Source organism: Alosa alosa, chromosome 19, assembly GCF_017589495.1.
Source record: "Alosa alosa isolate M-15738 ecotype Scorff River chromosome 19, AALO_Geno_1.1, whole genome shotgun sequence".
Taxonomy (NCBI): Eukaryota; Metazoa; Chordata; class Actinopteri; order Clupeiformes; family Clupeidae; genus Alosa; species Alosa alosa.
Genome location: NC_063207.1, coordinates 17,897,695 through 17,922,305, shown reverse-complemented (window position 1 = coordinate 17,922,305; position 24,611 = coordinate 17,897,695). Strand labels below are relative to the sequence as shown.

General features: G+C 46.3%; 1 protein-coding gene across 1 annotated transcript in view; it reads right to left on the bottom strand.

Annotated features, from left to right (window-relative positions):
* Positions 1-100: 100 nt before the first annotated feature.
* The window catches only part of sash1b (SAM and SH3 domain containing 1b), an 83,027-nt gene continuing 58,516 nt past the window's right edge, over positions 101-24,611 (bottom strand). The window contains exons 2-19 of the mRNA XM_048228354.1: positions 19,282-19,410; positions 18,873-18,923; positions 18,635-18,684; positions 16,895-16,935; positions 16,416-16,502; positions 16,100-16,215; positions 15,534-15,632; positions 10,736-10,868; positions 10,217-10,403; positions 9,636-9,879; positions 8,910-8,984; positions 8,200-8,346; positions 6,123-6,332; positions 5,751-5,901; positions 5,313-5,444; positions 2,303-3,858; positions 1,916-2,047; positions 101-1,332 (exon numbers count right to left, since the gene is read on the bottom strand). Of these exons, the coding sequence (XP_048084311.1) occupies positions 1,291-1,332; positions 1,916-2,047; positions 2,303-3,858; positions 5,313-5,444; positions 5,751-5,901; positions 6,123-6,332; positions 8,200-8,346; positions 8,910-8,984; positions 9,636-9,879; positions 10,217-10,403; positions 10,736-10,868; positions 15,534-15,632; positions 16,100-16,215; positions 16,416-16,502; positions 16,895-16,935; positions 18,635-18,684; positions 18,873-18,923; positions 19,282-19,410 (3,582 nt within the window). The 3' untranslated portion in view covers positions 101-1,290. The remainder of the gene's footprint in view (positions 1,333-1,915; positions 2,048-2,302; positions 3,859-5,312; positions 5,445-5,750; positions 5,902-6,122; positions 6,333-8,199; positions 8,347-8,909; positions 8,985-9,635; positions 9,880-10,216; positions 10,404-10,735; positions 10,869-15,533; positions 15,633-16,099; positions 16,216-16,415; positions 16,503-16,894; positions 16,936-18,634; positions 18,685-18,872; positions 18,924-19,281; positions 19,411-24,611) is intronic.

The following is a 24,611-nucleotide window of genomic DNA, read 5'->3' as shown; positions in this document are numbered from 1 at the left end:
TAAGGTCAGGTACAACGTTGGCCTTAAAAAATTAAAATAAATCAGAGTCCATCTGTAGCCAAAGGTTACGCAAGGTTATACAAACAATAATTAGACAATGCTTCATAATAGCTTTTATTTGTAAATGACTTGATTCAGACTGAGAGATCACACAGCATCTATTGGTCATAAAAATGGAGATGCTAAATTATAAACAACTGTAGATCAAAATAATGCATTAACAACAATCAGTACTTGTATTGGTGTGATGTATACAAAATAAATTATCTGTGTTTTGACTGCATCTTTTTAATTTATTAAACTATTCTGATTGTGTAACGTAGGACATCTTGAAACTACATTTCTTTTCCATATTTTTCATATAGATGTTGAATTCATGTAGGCTCTCAGATAGCTACAAAAGGCATGTATGCTACTATCAAATACAATTCAGGTTTATTATGGTCTGCAGTCACTTAAACACTGGACAGTCAAGGAAAAGGTATAGCCTACACTACAAATTTGGCTAACACATTCTAAAACAAATGCAGCAATTGATACCACCTCTTCCTAAAACTGCACAAATACAGTGGTTAAATATGCAACATTTACACATGTTGAACATTTATGAAAAGTCTCTCAATGATTTAGAAGAATTTTAATGCTCTATTCCATGGTTAGTCAGGTGTCGAATATTAACATACACTCAGTCGTCACTTCCTCTTGACTGTCAATGGGGAAAGCATTCTTCCTTTCACAAGTGCTATGGAAAAAAAGTGTCCTTAACTGGAAACAAGAACACATCTTTGCTTGCACCGGTCATCTCAATGAAGAGTATGTTTCTCTTAAAGAGCACCCTCTTTACCCTCACCCTGCCAGGGCAAATCAGTCAGTCTTCTGGGGAACTCCTCACATCGTCAACACAAACTGTATTTATCAACAGTTCAACTTGAGACCATTCTGACCATAATCTCACTTAAAAAATGCCTAAACATCCATCTCTGGCCATATCTGCCGTCCATGGGGGTCAGACGATAACCAGGAAGAAGATGTGCAGGAAGGATTTAAAGATGTTCAGATAATCTCATAGACATTACTCACTGCCTTAATTGAGCCATATACATGAAGTTCTGAGTCTGGAGGAACTATATTATTCTGGCAGTGGTGTGGATGCTGGCAGTTATTTGTTGGGTAGCGAGGTGAACACAGCATCACTGAAAGGTCTATTTGAGTGAGAGGGATCCAGTTAAGGGAGCCTCTGTGCTGAACTCTCAGGCCTACACCCCGAGAGGCAGCAGGGAATCCTGATAGCTACTTCATGGGACACACCACGGACAGCCCCTTGGATGGGATCTGGAGGAGGGAAGAGACAGGGGAGAGAAACTCATCAGGAGCTGATAAAAGAAACATGTGAGATGTTCAGCTGAAAGAATCAGGGTGAAAACATGAAGCTGAGGTAATGGTCTGGTTCAGTTCTGCTGGGTGGGCATGGGACTTGTTATATGCAGGCTGACACATTAACCAAACATTCACAGCTATAATCACACTCAACACTAAATATTGTCTCTGTGTCTGCCCCTTACAACCACAAACTGGAACAAGATGATCTCAGAAGGCGTTTTCATCTGGATTTATTTAGTCGTATTTATGCATTTAGCTGACACTAACGTGATTTACAGATACCAACTGCAGTAGACAATTGTATTTATAAACCACTCTAACCCTCTCTCTAAGAGACATTTCTTAAATGTTTGACTGATCCAGGCTTATTGTCTCATTCAATTTACAACACGTAATCTTTGTGGCTATAGTCTGTAGCAGAATAACATGTTCTGCAGCTCTTTCAGCCTCATTCTTTTGAGACCCCCTTCTTTTACATTCATTTATCAGAGTCACAGTTAAGAAAAGTGCGGTGGCTATATGAAGTGTCTCTTACAGCCATGCGGTGTTCCTTGTGAAGCTGCTGGACTCTGATCTGCTCCATGACCCTGGCTATGTCCCCCAGAGCCTCGCTGAGCTCCTCCGAATACCTCTGGACCAGAGTGAGGGGGATCCCACAACGGCCGTGCTGCAGGGAATGAAGACCAAACATGACCACAATGAAGACCATCCATAAACACTGTGAGGATTAATAATAGTATTGGTAATGTTTGTAATGTAATTGCTGCTCACAATATAGTAAACAATTCTTCACTGTTTTCATTCAATTTACTTGAGTCCAATTTACATCTCCATGCTTGGAAATAAATGTTGTTAAGGTCGGCAAATTATTTTCTATCAAATGAAATGAAGCAACATTGTTTCATTTTGTATATCCCTGTACCTTGTCAGAGTAAGGCTCCTCAGAGAGGCAGATCCCCTCCACTGCCAGCTTCTCCTCCACGAGGGCCTCCAAGTATCCCATGTTGCCCTGCGTGCCCTTCCTTCCTGCCCCTTGGAGCTTCCTGTGTGCTGGAGGTTCAGGGGTGCGGGGTGGCCGAGGAGGGCGGGGCGGTTTCACGGCCGGGTTGAGGTTCTCAGACGCCCCGGAGCTCAGGGTGGTGCTCTGGGTAGCAGTGGTGGGATCCTCCGATGGACTGGAATGGACAGTGGTGAGGTGAGCGGCAGGAACCTGCTGATGGTCCCTGGCTGGTGGCTGTATTGAGCTCCAGCTGCTGGGCAAATAGTCTTTGGGTTTAGCAGGAATCGGGGGCTTGGTGCCCCTCTGGACAGCAGGTTTCTTGGATGGTGGTGTGACTGTGATGCGAGTCTGGCAGACCTCCATGGAGACGGTGACCTGGGCAGGTGATGATACATCCACCTGCTCAGGTGTCACAGGGCTCTGAGGATTGTGGGGCCGACTGCTCAAAGACTGCTCTTTTACTGCTGATGGACGGGGCATGTCTGTCAGTGTCTCAGACTGCTGCCCTTCCCCAACCAGCTCCACAGCACAAGGGACTGCAGGCTGTGATGGCTGAGTTGTTTCTGGTAAGGATGGAGCATTTGGCTGCATCCTTTCTGTTGATTCACACTCAAAAGGCTCTATTGAATGTGCCAGCTCAGCATCACATGAAAGGGATGTGCCATCATGTGTTGGTTCATCTGTTTGAGATGCACAAGCTGCAGCTGACCGTGTTGATTCTTCCGCTTCCCATGCAAGAGATGCACTAGCTTGTGTTGGTTTAGAAGAGCAAAACACACTTGGCTGTGATGGCTCTGCTGGCTCAGAGACACAGTTTGCAGAGGGCAGTGTGTCGGATTCGGATACTACAGCTGCACTGCCATGTGTTGACTCCTCCTTGTCAGACCCTACATGAGCAGTAGACTGGAGAGACTCTTCTGCTGGTGCAGATGAACATGGTTCAGTGGGCTGACTTGGTTCTTCAGGTTCAGATGCAGAGGGCCCTGGAGATGGTGAGGCCACCACTGCATCACACGCATCAGGCAGAGACAACAGGACCGGCTTCACTGCTTCAGACGCACATGGCGCAGTCAGCTGTTCGGGTTCCTCTTCCTCACATGGAGATGGAGGTTCCAGCTTTTTCACTTCAGTCGGCCCTTTTGAATCCGGCTCCTCTGTGCTGCCACTCGGCTCTTCCTGGAGCTCTCTCTCCTGGTGGAACTCCTCGGGGGACTGGTAGCACCTCCTGAACCCTAGGGCGGCGTGGCTGCCCATGGAGTCCAAGCTCTGGCTGAGGGCGCGGGCTCCCAGCATGTGGTCCTCCACCAAGCCCTGCATGGTGTCTGTGCGGGGAGGGAGGGAGTTGGGCCTCTGGTCCTGCCCTGGAGGGATGAGGCTGAGGTGGGTAAGGGGGAGGCTGGGGGACTCGGGGGAAGGGAGGTGGCTAGACTCGAAGCCTGACGAAGACCTGCTTAAGTAAGATGTCTTTTTGATCCTCCCTATGAAAAAAAGCAGTTGTGTGCAAAACATGTAATCGTCTTAATCAAAGGCATCCAAGTAGAATTTAACTTTTAAATAGAAAGTAACTTTTTACTTATATTAAAATAAACTAAAAAAAAACATAAAATAAGTGTGCTGTGACCAGAAGAGCATGCTGATGTGCAGAAGAAAGCAGATGTAGAATGGCAAGTGACTTGGAGTACAGTATAGATGTGCAGCAGCATGTCTAAGTTAAAGAGTGACTGTCACAGGAGCCATTTGAGGAGGTCAAAAGAAGCAGGCGGCCAGACAGATGAAGGACATAGCAGTTTATTCCACAGACTCTCCGAACCAAAAATGACATGAGGCACACCTCTCTCAGCACTGTTGACCCCCAAATAAACACCGGTCCCTTCAGTGCGTGCTCAAGAGCTTCCAGATCTAACTGGGTCCTGTCTTATGGTATGTTCCAATGTCCAACTACTGACAGTCTCTGATACAGTTTGACCAGCTGAGAACAGGCAGCTCCTGGTAATTAGTGTTTGCACTGGGAGATACTTGAACAGTAGCTGTTAAAAACAAACCCTTAACTCAACTAACTCCCACCTGTATGGGACAAGTACAGTATAGTTATATTTTTTTAGTAAATATATCTCCTTTTGAATGGTTGCATATACTGTCAACATACATCTTTTTTAGGCACATCATAGGATATTGTGCAAGAATAACTATTTCCCACTTGAAAAAAAAAATATACACACAAAGATGGCAAAAAGAAAAATAATCTAGAAAGAAAAAGAACAAGCATGAAACACAGACATGTCAACTCTTCACAGAGGCTCACTGACATTCACAAAAGCACCATGAGAACTAGGGAGTTATGAAGACTAAATCCAAGCAAAATTGTACTGGCGATGAGTAAGTTAAGTACAAAGTCTTTTGTTTATCGCCCCCCCAAGCCCAACCCCCCCCGCCGCCCGCCCCCACGCTATAGTTTCTTTAGTCACTTGCGTTCTTCAGCACTATCACAAAGGTCAGCAAGTGCCCACACCCCCAACGCCCCAGTGCCCCAAACCCAAACCGTCCACCAATCCCCAAATATCCCTTTTACGAAACAGCCAAGATGCTGGAGCTCTACGCTTCTCTACAAGCCCTGGTCCCTGGAGAGCTGGGCTGAGAGGTGGGCATGCTTGCAGATGAAAGACGGAGCACAGAGTCTGGATGATGAACGGGTGGAAGAAGAGGGGGATTCCTCTCCTCCTCCATCGCAGAAATGAAAGCAGAGGAAACATGACAGAATGGCAGAAAAAAATGAGACTTCGGAAAGAATAGAGAGTGACAGCTAGATGCGGCAGTGGCGGCAGCACAGAGAAGGTCAGCGGAAGGTCGTCGCCGTCGGCTGCAGAGGCAAGGTGACCCGCCTCAAAGGTCGAAAGGTCACGTGGGGCTCACGAGCGAGGCAGACTGTCGTTACCGTTCTCCAGGTGCTCGGTGCTCTCGTAGCAACCGGAGTCGCGGGGGGAGTCGCCAGTGGGGACGGGCCCCTCCAGAAGCAGCTTCTCCTGGGAGCCACTGGAGCCTCCTGCCCTCTCAGGGTCACTGTTGCCTGGAGGAAGAGAGACAGCCATGGTTGACACAACATACAGTATGTATTTGCAGAAATATTTGCTGGCATCTGCCCCCTGGCATTCTATACACAACCTTACGCAAATGGGGGAAATCGGGGGCAACGCAAGTTTATATATGAGGACTTCAAGGTCATGTTCAAAGGAGGTATTCAGTGGTTATCAGCACATCAGCATCTGTGTGTGTGTGTGTGTGTGTGTGTGTGTGTGTGTGTGTGTGTGTGTGTGTGTGTGTGTGTGTGTGTGTCTGTCTGTGTGTCTGTTGATCTGTGTTTACTTGTACTTACTGTCATACTCCTGTAGAAGCTCCACAGCAGTCATGAGTACAGCTTTGTGCTGGGGGTCTCTGATATTGAGCTCCTCCAAGTCCTCTTCCTCCAGAAGCTTGAAGGTGTCCAGGTCCTCATAGCCATTGAACAAGAACGTTGGCATGTGTTCCTGAAAGAGGAGAACCCACATTCAAGTCAACCAGTCCAACAGTCATACTCTGGTTATGGTACTACTGATACTAAAACTTTTTAATCTGTTGTATCTAAAAACCTTGTATGTATTATTTTATCCATAAAATCAAAAGGTAAAAAGAGATAGAGCATTTTCAGATTGCAGATTGGGGCTGACTATCTATATACTCAGGTTTAAATAGTTGTCGTAATGGTTACTTTGAGGTTAATGCGCTCCAAGAGCTCCTCAACGGACGTGGGCTTGGGTGGACGGGCCTTCCTCCTGCGACGGCTGCTCTTGCGCGGCTTCTCCTCCTCCTCGGTCAACACGTCCACGTAGATGAACTTGAAGGTGCCCACCTTGTTGTTCAGCAGGCCCATCCACGTACCCATGGGCGGCTTGCTGATGATGTCAATCACATCGCCTTTCTGTGGGAACACATGGCAACATATTAATATACACATCAGAGAAATCAATTGTTGAGATATACACCAATACAATTAATTATCGAGGAAAACTAATCCAATTAAACATTGAACTACACCAACAGACCGGCTAAATCTTACTAATGACAAATTTAATGACAAATTAAGAAGCTTGAAGGTGTCCGGGTCCTCATAGTTGACAACACATTTAATGTGTTTATGTCCCATCCTTGACCAGTCATTAAGTCATTAAAGCAAGTTCTTAATAGGCATGTCATGTATTTGGCAGGTATGAATCGGTCACTGGTGATGTTTAAAACTGTCCAGGGGCTGTGATGTAATGTCCTGCAGATGCTATTTCAAGGGCACATTGAGATGCAGCAAGCTACAGTAGTTTTATACTTCTAAAATCGACGATGGTCTGATGGTGCTGCTTTTGTTTACACTTTCACTTCAGTCTCTAATGGCGGCAGAAATCGCTCACCAAGACAGGGAGCACAAAGAGTTTCACAGTCAATACAGCCTTGGTCAACCTGTCAGGTTGTTTTGGATGATGTGAGAAAGTGTTTTCACACTGAATTTACCTTAAGTGCTTTTGTGTAATGTGTGCAGGTGAGTGTGTGTCTGTATCTGTGTGTGTGTGTGTGTGTGTGTGTGTGTGCGTGTATGTGTGCGTGTGTGTGTGTGCGTGTATGTGTGTGTGTGTGTGTATGGGTGTGTGTGCGTGTATGTGTGTGTGTGTGTGCGTGTATGTGTGTGTGTGTGTGTCTGTATCTGTGTGTGTGTGTGTGTGTCTGTATCTGTGTGTGTGTGTGTCTGTATCTGTGTGTGTGTGTGTGCGTGTATGTGTGTGTGTGTGTGTGCGTGTATGTGTGTGTGTGTGTCTGTATCTGTGTGTGTGTGTGTGCGTGTATGTGTGTGTGTGTGTGCGTGTATGTGTGTGTGTGTGCGTGTATGTGTGCGTGTGTGTGTGTGTGCGTGTATGTGTGTGTGTGTGTGTGCGTGTATGTGTGCGTGTGTGTGTGTGTGTGCGTGTATGTGTGTGTGTGTGTCTGTATCTGTGTGTGTGTGTGTCTGTATCTGTGTGTGTGTGTGTGTCTGTATCTGTGTGTGTGTGTGTGTGTGCGTGTATGTGTGTGTGTGTGTGTCTGTATCTGTGTGTGTGTGTGTGTGTGTGCGTGTATGTGTGTGTGTGTGTGTGTGTGCGTGTATGTGTGTGTGTGTGTGCGTGTATGTGTGTGTGTGTGTGCGTGTATGTGTGCGTGTGTGTGTGTGTGCGTGTATGTGTGCGTGTGTGTGTGTGTGCGTGTATGTGTGTGTGTGTGTCTGTATCTGTGTGTGTGTGTGTGTCTGTATCTGTGTGTGTGTGTGTGCGTGTATGTGTGTGTGTGTGTGTCTGTATCTGTGTGTGTGTGTGTGTGTGTGTGTGTGCGTGTATGTGTGTGTGTGTGTGTGTGCGTGTATGTGTGCGTGTGTGTGTGTGTCTGTATCTGTGTGTGTGTGTGTCTGTATCTGTGTGTGTGTGTGTCTGTATCTGTGTGTGTGTGTGTGTGTGTGCGTGTATGTGTGTGTGTGTGTGTGTGTGTGTGTGCGTGTATGTGTGTGTGTGTGTGTGTGTGCGTGTATGTGTGCGTGTGTGTGTGTGTGTGTGTGCGTGTATGTGTGTGTGTGTGTGTGTATCTGTGTGTGTGTGTGTCTGTATCTGTGTGTGTGTCAACAATGTGTTTTTCAGATCTCAAGTATGCAAAAATCTAAAATATGTCCTCACATAAAAATGTGAAAGACTTTGTTGAAGGGTGAAGGAAAGTGAGAGACTGGGGTCAGGCCTCCAGCCCAGGAGCAGAGACCTGGGGCCCAGTGGGGGAGCTACCTGTTCAGAACTGGCCGAGCTGTGGTACTTCTTAGAGATGCGTTTCCTCATGGTCTCCTTCACAGACTTGACCTTCTTCCCCAGAGACACACGCGTGGGGGTCGGAGACCGAGAGAGCGCTCTCAGACCATCCTCGTCTTCTCTACCCTGCAGGTGGAACATGGGTCTTAAGGCACGTGTACACATTTCTATTCTTATACAGTGCAGTAGTTTGTCACCTAAACCCTATCAGACCTAAGATATGGTAGTACTTGTGCTCATTTCTTGCGTACTATTCAGACAGATACAAAAACAGATGTGCTGAACTTCAAAATATGCCTGCTTCTGAGACTTTGCAGCTTAGCAAGCTGTTGTGAAAGACTATAAATTTCTCCAGGGTACAAAACAACATTCCTAAAATATCTATGGCATTTATTTGGATAGCAAAATCCTATTGTCTCCCTATTGCCAATTTTTCTATAAAGTAAGTCATGGTATCAATGACACTGGAAATAATTCAAAATAATACCATAAGAAGACTCAGCACAGTTTAATTGAATCATGTTACCAGTATCATATAAACAACCACAGAAACTGTCTATATACAAATCAAATTAGCAATTGTTGTTGAGTGTCTCTCCAGGACTATCATTTTCTGATAAAATCGTTACCACGGCAACAGAGCTCTGAGGAGGACAGTGTCTTTTGTGTGCTGTGTGCTGTGTACTCACATGGGGGTCGCATACAGTGCCGGGGGAATACAAGGGGCGGTTGGTGAGGTCGAACCCTCCAAAACTACAAGTCCTCTGTGGAACAAAACCAGATTTATGTCCAGTGAGATCATAATACGTGTGAAGCTAGTCATCTTTAGCACTGGAAACATATTATACTGGTTTGTGCAACCCCCATTTGCCCATATGACAGCACAAAAGCACAGTTCATAATTTAGCAAGTTTTTACCAAGTTATGATGAGCACTATGATGAGCACTGGCTCAATACCTGGTAGGCCCATAGAGTCTGTTAGGTTGTTTTTGACTATGCATGAACTATGTACGCCGTAGAGAGTTTTCACACTGACCCTTGCCTTCAGTGAGCTTGTGTCATGTCTGCTGGCCTGTGTGTGTGTGTGTGTGTGTGTGTGTGTGTGTGTGTATGTGTGTGTGTGTGTGTGTGTGTGTGTGTGTATGTGTGTGTGTGTGTGTGTGTGTGTGTGGTTTGCCACAGTAGATGGTAAACTTATGTTGTGTGTTGTTATGTATGTGTGTGTGTGTGTGTGTGTGTGTGTGTGTGTGTGTGTGTGGTTTGCCACAGTAGATGGTAAACTTATGTTGTGTGTTGTTATGTATGTATGTATGTATGTATGTATGTGTGTGTGTGTGTGTGTGTGTGTGTGTGTGTGTGTGTGTGTGTGTGTGTAAATCAGTTAGCATGGCATATTGCTGGTGGTGCCACTCACCCCGTGGTAGTTGGGGTTTAGCCCCTCACGATCTCCTGGTGGTGGCAGAGCCGCGACATCACGGGCTCTGTCCTCATTTCCCCCTTCCACCTCCGAGAAAGAGGAGCCGCTGCCCGCCTCCAGTACGCCCAGAGCCAGGGGGCTGCCCGCTCCTCTGCCTGCCATGCCCCCGGCTACGCCTCCCGTCCCCACTAGGCCTCCGATGCTGTTGGACTTCCCAAAGGCCCGCATCAGCTTGTGACCGCTACAGGAGCAACAGAAGAAACACTACATGCGCTACACTGTTTTCAGGTTTTTCATCTCCTATTAACATGGAGATACTCGACGACAGCACTGGCCTATCAAACCTTTGGAATTTTTGTGTTTACATACAAACACCAATAAACATCCCAGTCACAAATGTAGGATCTGGTAAATTAGTTATTGGCTCTGTTCAGCATAATACATCACTGAGATACAATTTGACTCTCAGCCATTTACAAACTCTGTAAGTAAACCTGGCTGCATACTGTAACTCTGACTGGATGAAAAATATATGGTCAGTGCTGACTGATTATTTGGATCCAAGGTGTGGTGTGTACCTGTAGGTGTCCAGGCTGCTGGACGAGGGCGAAGTGGTCAGGCTGTCAGAGTCTCCATCCAACGAGAGCTGCTCCTGCAGCACTGAGGCCAGCCCGTCGCCCTGGGAGACCAGCAGCTTCCTCTGCACACCTGAGTAGATGGGTGTGGCCTCCTCAGTGGAGGGAGAGGCCTCTGAGCTGCCACACTCTGAGGTAGAAGGGATGGAGAGGAAACACATTAAAAGAGCAGTTCTCCACTTTGGACCAACTAAGTAACACAACATTAAATGCAATTGCCATACGGCTAATTCACACGATACACATAAATACAGAGAGGCATTGACAGGCTGAAATCCGTAAACAGTCATTGCTATAAATAGCATTTTTAGAATACAATGTGCGAGTTTGTTATATAAAACAACAAAGTACTTTTTTGTATGATGCTCCTTATTATAGGTATTCCAGAGTGTTTTAAAGGTGATGCTTTGATATCTGTACATGTCCACAGGTGCAGTAAGACATCACAGTGACGGTTCCCACCTCTAGATCCAGGCTTCTTGGACTCATCGATGCGGATGAGCTTCTTGCGGACGCGGCGTGTAGAGTTGACCAGCTTGTGCAGCCTGCGGAATGTGACGGAGTCCTCGAGCTCGTCGTCGGACTGCTCCCTCGACTGCAAGACAACAGTGAGAGTCTGATCAAGGCACTGTTCAGTAGTGTCACACAGACCTAAAATGGTACTGTGCTGTTACCAAATAACATTCTGTTAAGAAATACATATTTACACTGGTTTGGGGAGGAGGTAGCTCATAATGACTCACTAGCTCATAATATACAATAATATGCTGTACAATCAAACTGACCAAAATGTAGTCTAGTTTATGACCAAAATGTAGTCTAGTTTATTTACAGAAGTCTGTTGTTGTGTTTGCTTTGCATGCAACAGATCGGTCTCGGATACTGAAACGCACGCAATCACGGTGGAACATGGTTGGTCGTGAGAGTCCCTCACCCAAAGATAACCTCTGGTTCTCGGGCCCACCTCTTGAGCTGTGGTGTGGTCTCCACTTTACTGTAACAGCTCCATGTGTCGTGTCATTTCACATGTGAAACGTGTGGGCTGTCTATTCTGGGTTCGACGATCACCTTGTAATTTCCCTGTGCAGCGCAGCAGACACTGTTTATTTAAACATGGCCGACTCCTCTGCGCCAGCCTATACAGAGTGGGCAAGGGCATGGCTTGGAGACGGGCACAGTGCTGATTTAAAATGACGCCAGTGGCATGAGTCACCAGTATACATAGTGCATTATGTAACGGAATGAATTATCACCCCCTCCATTATCCTGGGCAGTGTACCTCTACACACAGCCAGCTGTCAATCAAATGCCATTCGCACAGGGCTCTATTGATGCTTGCAGTATTAACAGCTCATGATTGTCCATCTTTGTGCTGTGTCTGTGGTGCCAGTGAATAATCTGATTTATGAAGCAGCCATGGAACCCAAACGTTTAATAGCTTGGGCAGATTACACAATTGTTTTGTCTTCTATGATGATATTTTAAAATTGACCATGTCAGACCACACGATCATAGAACCATTAAATTGTGCTGTGTCTTCATTGGGAGATGGCCACATTTCATTACATTACATTACATTACAAGATCATGTAGTTTATCGTTCGCATCGAGTGCGGTCACAATGTCAGTGTCATCAGTGTCAGGAGATTTCCCAAAAATGTGGACAAGCTACACTTTTCATTGTGGTGTCGTGTTGTGGCGAGTCACAGACAATAAATCGCTGATGTCACAAGACATGTTTCCAATTCGACTTTGTTCCTGACCTTTCACATTTGGGCACGATGCTGGAAATGTATAGACTAAGACAAAATCATGGCAAAAATCGGGCTAAAATCCTGTAATCTGACCAAATCTGAGGACATGTTGCTACAGTTTTTGACTCACAACCCGTTTCTGTTGATGTGATCAGAACAGACTTGTGTATATTGTTGTCTGAAGGCCATCCCTTCCCAAGTTTGACCCTGTATACTGCCATTTCCCATCGGTTCAAAGCAGCAGGAGCAGACATGGGGCTGTGTGTGTAGTCACCAGCACGCCTCAGCAAGCTTGGCCAAGCCAAGGCCAAGCGAGAGGCCTTGGGGGTTATCTGCCCCTATTCCGCCCACGTTCAGCTGTCCGACTCTGTAGTACTAACTGGTGGATTTGTGTTCGCAAACACACAGCCAGTGACCTCTGGTTCTTCTCAGAGGTCAGCACATCCACTTGCCCGCTCTTCCCTTCCCTTTCGCGCCTGATAGGGGCACCTTTTCTGGAAGCTTCTGCCTGATACGGGTCATCAAATATTTATGTTGACAAAAAAAAAAGCTCACACACAGTTTTAAATGTTTGTGGCAGCGCAGCTCTGAACACCCCACCCCCCACAGCACATGAGTCTAGCAGCGCAATGTGTTTCTCAGCAGTGGCTATAAGCAGCCTCTCTGTGGTTTCCACAGTGAGCAGAATGAGAACCCCGTGCGCAGGCTATTCTTGTGCCCCGTGGTTAAATAAGGTTTTATCTCTCGGAAATACAGATATAAACCACTCTCTATAGCTCGGTGGGTCACTGCTGCGACAGCACAGTTGGCGTGCTGAGAGCGAGATACAGAGTGGGGTCTGAGAATCAGCGAGCAGAGACGATGATGACCTATGGAGGTTTCTAGAGCTCACTTTAACTCACTTGAGTGTGTTAAAAAGGTCACGTCTGAGTGATATTTTTGTGTACATACAAATAAATAAGTGTTATGACCAAAAAGAGGATCTATGTTGACAACCTACCTGCTATGGTCTAATCAAAAAACTGTCAGCTGCTTTCAGTTTCTCAATTGATCAGCCTTACATTTAGAAATATTTGTTGCGGTACAGTTTTCGTTCCCTTTTTTGTTGCAGTAAACCAAATGTAACAGCTAGCTGACATTATAGAGTATTTTGTTGTTTCACATTTCCCCCTCCACAGATTGTCTACACAGTGTGTGAGAACCAGCCCCCTGTTCTTGTTAGGAATGTGGCCGGTAGCCTGGTTGTGGAAGAATACATCACTGTGAGTATTCCCAAACAGCAGCAGAACAAAAGGTAACATGCGGTTTTGGGTGCTACTCTACTGAGGAATTCCAGTGTGTGAGCGCTACCTCATGCCCTCGCCAAAACAATTCAAAATGGCCTGAGGGGTGAGATACGATCAGGGGGAGAGAGAGGAGAGAGAGAGAACAGAGAGAGAGCAGAGAGAGAGTGAGAGAGAGAGAATGGCAACACTGACATGGTTACACAAAGACCTAACCAGGAATCAGTTACATAATGATGCCATGTCAGCAGAAACACTCACAAGACATACACACACACACACACACACACACACACACAAACAAACATCCACACACCACTGCCGCATGACTTCACCCACAGAGCTCTGCTGGCTTGGTCCGCCAGAGTGCTAGCACACTAATGCTAACGGCCACCGCACTGAGATGAATGGTCCTTTGCCTAGCGCTCGCTAACGGCTGGCACAGACTAGCAGGCCGGGCCCACTGCCGGGCCTCCGTGGCATTCATCTTCCAAAAGAGACTAATGTCACAGCTATGCCGCTGGGTCATGACGAGCGTGGCCACATAATTGCTACATTCCAGATGGGTATACAATTACCAGTGTCCTCACATACAGGTCACACACACACACACACACACACACACACACACACACACACACGCACACACACGCGGTGGAAAAATGAGGCGAGCAAACCAGAGACAAACTGCTTTTTCATTCTCTGCACGGTGTTTGCCAGGGGACAGTAGAGAGAGACGGATGGAGAAAAGAAAGGTAGCGCACGAGGCAGGGAGGAGAAACAGAGATGGATGGATGGAAAGAGGGATGAAGAGAGAGATGGAAATTGTGAAGATGGAGGGAGAGTGTTTACGAGAGGCAGAATGGACAAAGACAAATCCTCTATGAGAGACAACAATGAGAGAGAGAGAGAGATGAACAGAGTGAAAACAGAGCAGAGTGGAGGAGAGCTAACAACTGATGAACAGGAGGACAGAGCCACAATATGATGGTCGGATGCCACAACAAATAGAGTATGAAGGAGACCAGTAGACCACCACTGTGAGAAAAACAGAGGGACTGATGAACTGAGAATGCGATGGAGAGAGGGAGTTGAGCGGAGCGATGTGAAAGCGGACCCCCCACCACCACCACCACCACCACCAACACCACCCCTCTCTCTCCCCCCGCAGGAAAAGAGCTGCGGGCTGCAGAACAGAGGCTCAGGCCTGCATTCAGCTCCCACTGCAGCACAATGGGGGCCAGAGCTTTCAGCTTTCAGCCACATGAATACAAACACAGCCTGCAGGCCCAGCCACTGGGCGAGAGAGAGGACCCTGCGTACCAGTGTGTGTGTGTGTATGTATGTGTGTGTGTGTGTTTGTGTTTATTTATGTGTGAGAGAAAGAGAGAGGCCACCAGCACACAGAGAGAGGGGAGCTCTACAGAGATGCGTAGAAAAACAGAGCAAAACAAAATGGAGGTACTGGAGCTGAGATAAAGCCAGACATGGCATGTGTATGTTGGGATTGGAGGGATTGGATTGAACACTCATCACAGGTCATCGCTCCTGCAGTCCCAAACACCAACACACAAACAGGGGCCTGCCAGTGAGAGAAGACCCCCGAGCTGTGCTCAGCCTTCAGTGCTTTTGCATCCTCTGTGAACACGAGTGTAGGCCTAGTAGTGTAGTAGTGTCCCTTAGGGAACCTCAAGTCTGTAGGAGGCCTCATCACAACATCTTTTCTCTGATGTTTATCTTTTCACTGTTAGCTCAGTCTAGGAGATCTTGAGGTGCTTGCATACTGCCCGGACTAACACCTACCATCTCCAACAAACACCAGCAGCTGGGTCAGTGTCTAATGCATCGTCACTCTGTGCTTGTTGGATGGAGCTGTCCAGAGGTCAGTCTTCTCATCTACTGTCTAGGCAGTGTGGAGCATGCTGCAGCACAACTGGACAGCTTCACACAGATCCCTTACCAGGGACATCAATATGAGCCAGCATGCTTGACCAGATGATGCACGCAATCCCTCGTTTACTGGATGTTCGTCATTCAATTTCGATATGAGTCGATGTACGTTTTTTTTTGTTTAAGTCTCAAATTCTGTCTATGACCAACCACATAGACAGAAACACAAACCTGGGTATCTAATAATATCTCCAGAACCCTAAATATTTCATTCTGCGGTGATTATTTGAGCTAACTGTTATTGTCTGGACTGGACGCTGTGGTTCTACTCACGTTGCTGTTGGACTCGTTGATGGAGGGGCTGGAGCTGTGGTTCCACTCGGCCATGTCGCTGCTGCCCGCCTGGCGGCTCTGGCTCTCAAACTCCTTCAGCTGGCCAACACGGAGAGAAGGACAGAGAGCGGAGAAGAATGGTTGAGCCACTGATTGATTGACTCTTTTTCACTATTCATAAACTAAGGGGCAGACAAGGCAGACAAAGACACAAACACAGACCAATATTGTGTTCTCAAGAGAGGAATGAAAACAATGGGCTCTTTTAACAGGAGAATAGCTGATCTATGAATGGCATTAGCCATAATGAAGCTGTAAAATTACATAGAAACACATGCAGTAGAAAAGAAAAAGGCACAAGTACTGATATAAAATGCTACAAGGCTTTTATAGGGGTACAAAAATGGAAGGTAGGCTGTGGAAAAAGTGTGCATGCATTTGCAAAAAATCACCACAAGGAATGTAAAAAGATAAAAAAACCCCAGCTGATATGGGTTTGTTAGTGAGCAAGTTCTCCTGTTATCAGAGTCATGCTCATGTGGCAGGCTGCGTCAGCGTGCTCCTACCCGTGCGAGAGCCTCCTCCACAGTGATCATCCGCTCCTTCACCATCATCATCAGCTGGATCCGCTCTTCATCACTCATGGTGATCTCACTGGCCACGAAGCCCAGGTCCTCCCCGCCTGGGCCACAAAGGTCATAGGTCACAACACCACCTTCTCCATCATCACCTCCACCAACAACAACAACAACAAGTTTTGCACTTGACACACACAGAAAGGTCACTGTGGGGGCCATATCAGCTAGTGCTGCAGAGGGTTAAAGGTTATCTCATATGGCTGTGCCCAGAACAGTTATTTGCAAGAGTAAGCATGAGATGCACCTTTTGACATTTGTCTTCCAGCTCCCTTCTGCGACTTGCGGAAATTCTGCCAAAAAGATTTGTTCTTCTTTCTGCTGTCAGCTTTTCCTGCAAGGGGAGAATTGGTTGGGGTAAGCTAAGACTTGATGGATGAGGACACTGAATTAAGGGGGCCAACTGCTGGGTATTTTTAAAGACAGGATAGTCAGCAGTTGGCAGCAAAATAGGCTATCAAATATAACAACACTGACAGTCTGTAAAGTTAATGTTCCTGAAATGGATATGGCAAGATCTGTCATCGGAAGCTTTTATTATAGGCAACAATCAACTATGTGCTCATGCACACACAATTCATGCAGACACACTTCACACTCTCTCTCTCTCTCACACACACACACACACACACACACACACACACACACACACACACACACACACACACACACACACACACACAAACACACGCACACAAATACACAAAAATAAGAGAGTAAGCTTACCTCCTATGCCATCCTCAGAACTGGACTTGTGCATAGACAGCCTACAAACAACCCAACAAACAAGGTGTTACTCAAATGCACCAAAACTTTGATGAAACACAAACTCAGCCACTTCTATGTCCCATCACCTGTTCTCCAACACTATTCTCCTCATTCTGCTCCGGTCATCTCTCAGTCCACAGAAACAAAAAAATCTTCTTCCTCTCCTCCCTCACTCCACCCTCTCTCTGTCTCTCTTTCTCTCTTTCTCTCTCTTCTTCTTCTCGTCCTCAAACGCTTCACCTCCTTCTCTCCCTTGGCCTCACACACATTCCCTCTCTTTGCTCTTTCCCTCCCTGGCTCTGTCCCTTTCCTGTGGGTTCCTGTGTGCTGTGGCGCGGGGGCTTGTTGTCCGCTGGCTGGGATGTGACAGCTTTGGCCGGGGCTCCCCTGCAACAATAGGGGCTTTTCACACGCGGGCCACCGCTTTTCACCGCGCGCATTCCTCTCGCGCTCAGCTGACGCATGCTGCTGAGGTTAGCGACTATCACTCCCCCTCAGGCCTGCAGGGACACGGGCTGGCCAGGTGAGGGCGCATGCTTGCTCGGGGTAACAGGTGAAGGTGACTAAAGTTCACCCCAGTCATTTCACAAGAGCGCTCTTGTTGCCTAAACACATCTAAAAAAAGAGTAGTCTGCATCTGGATGTATAAGCCTGGCCTTTTTGTCCAAATAGTGAAAGGAGAGGTTGACACAGTTAGAATTTATGTGATTTAGGTTTGAGCTTGCTTATGTGTTTTAGGTTTGAGCTTGCTTATATGTGTTTTAGGTTTGAGCTTGCTTATGTGTTTTAGGTTTGAGTTTGCTTATGTTATGTATCTTAGCCATTCAAGTCTTTCAATACAATGATAACATAAACTTCTTGTACTATTATAAAACAACCCCTCACTAACCCTCATGATTGCGCAGCAGATTTCCGTATCATCCAGGATGAATCATTGGGAACAACGGTGATTCAGTGACCATGGCTGTGTCATGGTTTCTTGGGTCATGGACAGTGACCCTACATGAGTACACCTGCATTAAGGGGCTTTCCAACAGCCCTCCCTGTCTCCTTATCAACAATTGGCATACATGACATCCCCCAACACACACACACACACACACACACACACACACACACACACAGGACGGACTATATCAATGCGTGTGACCCATTGTACCTCACCCCAGTGACAAGACTACTTATCATCACAACCTCCTCACCCCCCACCCAGCACTTCAGTAGCAGAAGTATCCCCCGCGCACACAATCACAGGAAGGAAGTAGACTGTGTGTGTGTGTGTGTGTGTGTGTGTGTGTGTGTGTGTGTGTGTGTGTGTGTGTGTGTGTGTGTGTATGTGTGTGTGTGTGTAAGGGGCTAAGCTAAGAGGCCATCTGAAGGGTCAGTAGGAAATGCACAGAGCCCCATTTCCACATGCTGAAAGGATGTTGGGTTGAGATGCTGGTCAGCAGTGTGATTCTCAAAGCAATACAGTACATATTTGGAGGTTGCCAGAACAAGCTGGGATGGCTAGCAGCCCTGACTGAGTAATCCTGGCTTCAGCTGGGACTGACTACTTAAAAAAGTCAGCAAAGCACACCTAACATGTCCTTTAGACAAACTACACGCAAAGAATACCCATTCTGAAAAGATGGAGTATATGTGATTATTCATACAGGTGATTCCTGGTTGACAGATTGTGGTTCAGAGGATGCTTACTTTCTCTCAGTCTCTGGGGTGGACATGGCACTGTTGAAGCCCAGCGATTCCTGTGGGGATGCACACACACACTCAGATCACACAAAACACTAAAACTAAAGCCACATAAAGCCACATCAACACAGTCTCCTATAGCAATTCACATATTACTCAATATCTTCAGGAATATGATATGCTAATTTCATTGACTTATTTTTACGTTTGTTTATTTTATGCATTTTGTCCTGCGGTGACTTACCTGTATTTCTGATCTCAGCTGCAGAGAGGTTGAGATGGGCTCAATCTTGGCCTGCAGAACAAAGGGAGGAGGAGAGAAGAGAGAAGAGGAGAAGAGAAGAGTGTGAGCTTAGGGGTGTCTCAGGAGTCCCACATTTCAAAATGTATGAATGTTCTGCATTAACGCACAATCGAGGGCATTGAGCAGGGATGCATTAAATCCATAAGGACGGACTGGAATACTTTGTTTTGGTGTTTAATATATGCTGTGAATTAAACCAGCTGTGCAACACATTTACAGTACAAACACACAGTACTCTTTCTCTATTTGTCGGTCTCTCACTCTCTCTCACACACACACACACACACACACACACACACACACACACACACACACACAGACACAGACACACACACACGAGCATCTGTACCGTTTCAGTGTCCTGCGCCACCTTGCGCTTGCGTAGCTCGTCCATCCTGTTGCATACGTCGCTGTAAGAGGTGCTGTAGTATTCGGAGTACTCCTGTGCCAGATCCTCAATGTTCCCAAGAGAGCCATCCTTTGAGAGATGAGACAAAGTACAAACACATGCTCATCAGAACATACAAAAAGAATCTCAGTAAAACAACCCAAACAACACACACACACGCATGTACACACACGCACACCACAAATAGAAAGTAATAGTGGGCTATTACAGGAAATGCCATGGTTGCATGTTCGAGGAAGAGGTCTTCAATTGTCCTCTGGGCAGAAGTCACGTTTAACTTTTGGTTTTTAAGTGGAAATTCTGCAAAAAGCCACATTTGAATATTTCCACTAAGAGTCCGGCACTAAAACCTCTGTCCCCTCACGCAAACAAACCAGCTCAATTCCTCACAGGTACACACAATATAATACTTCTGCCACAAGCTGAAAAGTTAACGCAGAGACTATTTGCCAAGCTGCTGAAACTTGCTGCTGGACATATCAATCATTCTCAAAAACAGTAGAGTGGATAAGTTTCAACAATAATGAAAACAATGTACACCCCCCCACACACACAGAGAGCACACACACAGTTGAGTTGCACTCAGCTGTGAATCCAGACGGGCCGTGACGCAGTTACCCCCTCTCAAGCCTCTTCTGAATTCCTTCATCCATAAATCTCACCGGGCAACTCGAGAACACATCCAGCAGTGTCTGCCACAGGCATCCACTTCCTCACATTGTACTGCGTGCCCCCAATGACCTCCGTGTTACAGAACCAATCCATGCTTTCAAGTATGACACAGGACCATCACAGAACCTTTCAGACACGCGGACGTGTGTATCACATCCATAATCTTGAGGACCACCGGCCAGGTTTGCCTGCGAGGCAAAGTGTGTGGAACATCATGGCAGAGATGATGGTGTGCATTTTAGGGGAAGAGATATAATGACAAGCCCTGTGTGAGGCACTTCATGTCCAATTGGACACGCCTGGTGAGCATCTGAGAGAAGCAGGCTGTGATTGTAGAACTTCCAGTCAATGCAGCTAGAGGACTAGACCTGGCATTCCTTGAAAGCAGACGCATATGGCCTCAAGACCACCTTGTAACCTTTAAGAAATGTCAAAAACATTTGTTCACCTGGCACAAGAGGTGGAATGTCAAGGGTTACCAGTTGCCCACAGACAATGTGTTGTCATTAGGCTACACCAACTGTACTGTCCTGGCACTAACACAATAACATCTTCAAGCAGACTGAAAATGGAGGAGGAGAAAAATGGTGCTTTTTACAGAAACTCTGTGGAAAGGCATGTGGTCGATAAAGACTCTGGAGCCTTGGAGTGGAAAGAATTCAAGAGCATTGGTTATGACATGATAATGATAATATTGCTACATAAGTGGTGCAAACCAAGGGGATTGTTATTCCTACCACAAGAACTTAGCCTGCCTCAAGGTTGTTTCTGTGAATTTTCCAGTATTTCCACTGTTTGTGAACATATTCTACCCTACAGTATGGTGGGTATAAAACCATACGATGGTCCCATATGAATGGCAACTCGTTATTTCTTTTATGATTTTGAGAAAGGGTCACGATGGAAAACTATTCAGGTAGGTTAATTTAAAGTTCACTTTAAACGGACGCTAACACTTCTGAATCTGTAGCCCCCAAACAGTGTGTGATCAAACGAGAAAAAAAAAGTCCTCTAACTTACCAGCAGATTCATAACATCGGTCCATACACTACAAAAGCTGTCAGAAACGTAAGACGCAGGATAGCTCTTAGCAGCAGCCCCATCCTCCTCCATGACTACAAGCAGCCACCAAATTTCCTGTGACACGCAACTTCAGCTGACAATAGGCATCACCTGCAAAGTTGCTGAATACTAATTTAAAAACAAAAGTCCCGCTCCTTGCCTCCCGAAAGTAAATCGATTCTAAGTCGCGTTAGAAGTATCAGAATAAATGTAGGCTACATGTAAAAAGACTTTGCCGACGAGTGGTAAAATTGTCAGCATCTGAGCAACACTGTTCTGAGCGACCACATGCGTCTCGGACCTGCTCCATCCCCGGACTTGCCTATATTTTGCTCTTTTCCAACTTAGACTGCCCACCCATGGTAGCCACCATAATAACACACATCGCGTACCAGCACAGAAGCAGGCTACTGAATGTTTGAAAAGCAAAGCATTTTTGTAGGATGTAGTAAAATAGCCTAAATGGAATGCTCCAAAAATGTCCAGCTATTGTAGCCTAAACGTTGCACTAAGTTTATGACAAATGTGCTTATCAGGCCTTTATGCCAGGTTCGCTATTCTGGACAAAAGTCGAGATCCTCACAGAATACAGTCATACAAACTATGCTTTTGTTAGAAGGAATCCAATGTTTTATGGATTTATGAATGGGCTTGTTTATTATAAAAACATGTCCTCCCTTTACTGTAAAACGAGTCATTGCCGCTTTTGAAGTCAACTTACATCTATTTAAAGGTAAAATGATATAGCGCCACTGGTCTATTATAAATGGAAAATAAACAAAACTCTCTGAATGCTCTCTTAGGTAAGCAGTCAACAAACCATGCAGTCATAACGCAGTAACATAATATTTTTCACTTTTACAAATCATCACAGCGAGGTACTTCTGCCTCTGCTCCCTCCATCCACACTCATCAAATTCAGCTAACTGGAGCAGAGAGAGAGAGCTGCGTGATGTCCTGCATCTATTCACCCCCTAGAGCAAGCTAATAAAGAGGAGCCCATTCTGCCAGCCAGGCACTGTGGGAAGACAGATCCAACACCTCGCAGGAGAGAAAAACACACGGCCAAATTAGTTCAAACTTCCCCGAGCCTAATTTTTTTCCTGTGTAAAACTGAATACAGCAACTAAGGATGTGTTTGTCTGCATCCAGCATAAACTGTATTGACAACTGTGTCCTGCATACAGACATGTGCATACCCAAATAACATTTCAGCGCTGCCTTTGAACTTCACTTTGTCACATTTGCGTTACCCGATCTACCCTTCATGGTGATGCTTCCTGGAACAAAAGGGACGATGTCAGATTTGACAACCACTTCTAAGGTCTGGACTAACTGTCCACTGATTATGGCACTGGAAAGTTAAGCTCTTAAGCTGTAATGGTTCTACTCAATGTAGTTTACCATCCCTCAGGCAAGTCACTGGGTGGCTGGATGTCATGGATATAGAGACTGCAGACACTGTGGCATTGTCTTTAGAGGGACAGGGACAGACACACATGTAAGCATAAGCAAAAGACCACACAAATGTCCACTGGGCAGTGTGTCTGTGTGCTGTAGAGCAAATACACTATATGCAGAGGCGGACATCCCGGTTTCCAGAAAGTAAAAGTCCTGCCATATATTATTATATCCCCTTAACACAGGGGATATCACTTATTATCTGATCTACCTGGCTGCTAATTAGAATGAGCTGGTTTACTAAATGGTTGGATCAAATACTTGGCAGGACTTTTACTTTCTGAATCCGGGATGTCCACCTCCGAGTATGACACTTACAGAATCTAAGGTGAAAAAGCTGCAACAGGCTGGTGAGTAGACGGCAAACACTAATACACTATTCAGCCATGACACTAGCAGCCCTGATCTGCAATGGAGACACCATAAGGACATCGGTTGTAGCCACACAATCTAAAATACAAAGCCAATGTTAATACATTGGAAATAAATGGTGAAAAACAAATTGGTAGCTGTCGCTGACCAGCTTAACCACTGTTTATGGAGGCACCCAGAGGTCTGATCAGTGGGCCTCCATCTTGGCCTACGTTTTAAAAGACAAGGGATTGCCTTCACACCACTGGCTCTGTCTGCATGCAAATTCCTGGGCTTCTGCGGGACAAAGTGCTGTAACCCAGTGACATCCACACACGCACACGAACATCCACATCCACACACGATCTGATCGCGGGGCTGTGTGCTATGAAAGAGGGCCATTCATGTGGCGGTCTGGAGCGACATGCCCCGGAGTCAGAGCAGCAGGAGATGTGGCAGCGCTGGCCAGGCCGTGGAGTAGAGAGCTGCCCCTGTGACGCACCACGCGGGGCTATTCAGCTCAGTCTCCACACAGAAACTACCCCATTATCACCCCGCCCCAATCTCATCCCACCCCACCCTACCCCACGATCACGTGACCAGCGCTTTGTCTGCGATGTGTGGCTCTTTCTTCGATGCTTCGAGCCTCGCTTAAGAGCACAAGGAGAAAAAAAAACAGCAGCCACATGCAGTCTGGCTGATGGCACGGGGTGAAAGGCTGAGAGTCAGGCACTAGAGAGCACATCTGAGGCACCATCTTGGCCCTGGACATCAGAGGAGGACGTCAGTGACCCTCCCCCAGGCCCAAGCCAATCATGCATGCAGTTGAGCATGCTGAAAAACACCATGGTCAATTAGCCATGAGTAATAGTAAACATACAGTGCATGCCATTGTTTATCCTATATCGGACAATAAGAAGACATACTCTGGTACTTGCTTGAAGAGGCTGAGTTATGAAAGACCAATTTGTAATGCAATTTCAAATTGTTTGGGCTAGTTACTTCAAAGATGGCTAATTGTCTCCATAGTGAAGGCTCTCATGTGTACCAGGCACTGTTGGGTAGATCATAATCTGTCTCAAGCCAGTGGTTTGAGAGGCCCCATTCAGTTCATGGTTCAAGAACACCAGCCCTAAGCCCTGTGGTATCATGCGGAACTCTATGGAGCTCCGCTGAGCCCACGAACGAGGCCAATTAAGCCAACCAGAGAGGCTCCTGGGATAGAGAGAACTGAACAGGCTTACTGGAGACTTTACTTGTCAGTGGTACTGATGGAGGAGGGTGGTCTGACTTTGGCCAGGGTCTCTGGTTAGAGACTTGTGTCTCATGGTTTTGCAGTGAAGGCAGACACAGGCACTTCAGCATGAAGTAAGTGTGGCATGCAGACTGCGGTCCACCAGAGCAACCAGCTCAGTTTCCGTCCAAGGTACTCGGAGTCTACCAGTACTTCCTTTCCAACAGAGGTCTCTATGGCTACGTTTATACGGTGACGATGAAAAGAGAAGACGCAGACGTGGCGTCGCGTCTTCATTTTTTTATTCGCGTTTAGACGACCATTCTCAGGGGGAAATCTTTGTTTATATGAAGACGCAAAAGTATGTGATATTCGATTGGATATGCATTCTAGACCGCTGGGTGGTGGTGTGATAGAACCCCGGTACGTCACGCACAGACATTCTAATTTGACAGTTTACCCAGAGAGGTAATCAAGGATCTTTGGTTTA